Source organism: Propithecus coquereli, unplaced genomic scaffold, assembly GCF_000956105.1.
Source record: "Propithecus coquereli isolate 6110/MARCELLA unplaced genomic scaffold, Pcoq_1.0 Scaffold116, whole genome shotgun sequence".
Lineage (NCBI taxonomy): Eukaryota > Metazoa > Chordata > Mammalia > Primates > Indriidae > Propithecus > Propithecus coquereli.
The window spans coordinates 4396781-4398326 of NW_012135636.1; the positions used below are offsets into that span (position 1 = coordinate 4396781).

Sequence of the window (1546 nt, forward strand, 5' to 3'; positions counted from 1 at the left end):
TTAAAATACTCACACTCTATGGCAAAAAAATCATTAATACATGCCCATGTGAAATTAGCTGTTATGTACAATTAAGTCATGTCTAGAAAGTCAATAATCAGAGTCACTTTTTATCATTAGCATTTCAAGTAATTCCAAGCTAAAGTTGATATTATTATATGAAAAATGAATTCTATTGGTAGTGTCAGAAACATTATAAATATTTTAATTTTTTACTTAATCAAAATGCCAAATCTGGCCAGGTGAGGTGGCTCACGCCTATAATCCTAACACTTTGGGAGGCCAAGGAGGGAGTACAGCTTGAAGCCAGTAGTTCAAGACTAAACTGAGCAACATAGCAAGACCCTGTCTCTACAAAAAAATAGAAAAATCAGCAGGGCATGGTGGTACACACCTGTAATCTCAGCTACTTGGGAAGTTGGGGCAGGAGATTGCTTAAGCCCAGGTGTTTGAGGATGCAGTGAGCTATGATGACGCCACTGCACTCTAGCCCAGGGAATAAAGTGAGACCCTGCGCTCCCCCCCGCCACCCTTCTGCTAAAAATGCCAAATCCACTCTAAGTATTTCCTCGAGGTTTATAAAATAAAATCAATCTATTTAAATGCATAGTTTTTAAAATCAATCTATTTAAATACATAGTTTTCTATGCAATCTACTAATTTTGTAGTAACAAAACATTAGACTAGAAAATGACATAATAATGCAAGTTATTTAAGAGTAAAAAATACTTTATAAATTAGACCTTAGAAATTAAAGACATAAATACGATAGATTTGTGGTTCTGCATATTAAGACAACTAAATAATAATAACTAAGGAACCAAGTTCTGAAACCTGTATCATTCTGACATTTACTACTTTTTAAAATTTAACATAACTTATATAATTGGGGAAAAGGAACAGCTATCATTACCGTTAACTGTCCTTTTGTCTTTATTCACTTTACCCTGATAGAGAAAAAACTAATGACTTATTAATAACATAAAGAAACATTCCAAATCAACCAGAAATTATTTTAAGTTTTAAGTAAGTAAATCACTAAAATGGGACATTCATATTAAGTTAAAGGACTTAAAAGACAGGCCTTAATTTATTCAAATACCTGATGATTTGTCCTTAGATTGTCGATTTGTTTCTTGAATACTGTAGTCCAAAAATCTTTACAAATAAACTTCATGATATCTAACTCATCCTTAAATCTTGCAGTATCTTTTGTAAACCTAAAAAGATCACCTAGAAGTAATATAGCATTTTTCTCCAAAGAAAGCAAGAGGGGCAAATTATTAACTAATTTCCAAATGCCAGAACAACACTGAACATTTATTGACAGTCATAAAGTGGTAAGCACCAAGCAAAGTAGATCCTATGTCAATGAATTCACATTTTGTTATATGATGGAACCTAAATTAGTCTAATAGTATATTAGTCTAACAGCATAGCCAAAATTTTGGGTATAATTCATTCTAGCACATTAAAAAAATAAAAGAGCTGGCCGGGCGTGGTGGCTCAGGCCTGTAATCCTAGCACTCTGGGAGGCCGAGGCGGG

At 33.4% G+C, this 1546-nt stretch overlaps 1 protein-coding gene across 1 annotated transcript in view; it reads right to left on the minus strand.

Moving 5' to 3' along the window:
• Positions 1-1546, minus strand: part of TRAPPC6B (trafficking protein particle complex 6B) — a 19340-nt gene that overhangs the window by 10978 nt on the left and 6816 nt on the right. Inside the window, exon 3 of the mRNA XM_012658324.1 lies at positions 1103-1220. Coding sequence (XP_012513778.1) covers positions 1103-1220 — 118 coding nt within the window. The remainder of the gene's footprint in view (positions 1-1102; positions 1221-1546) is intronic.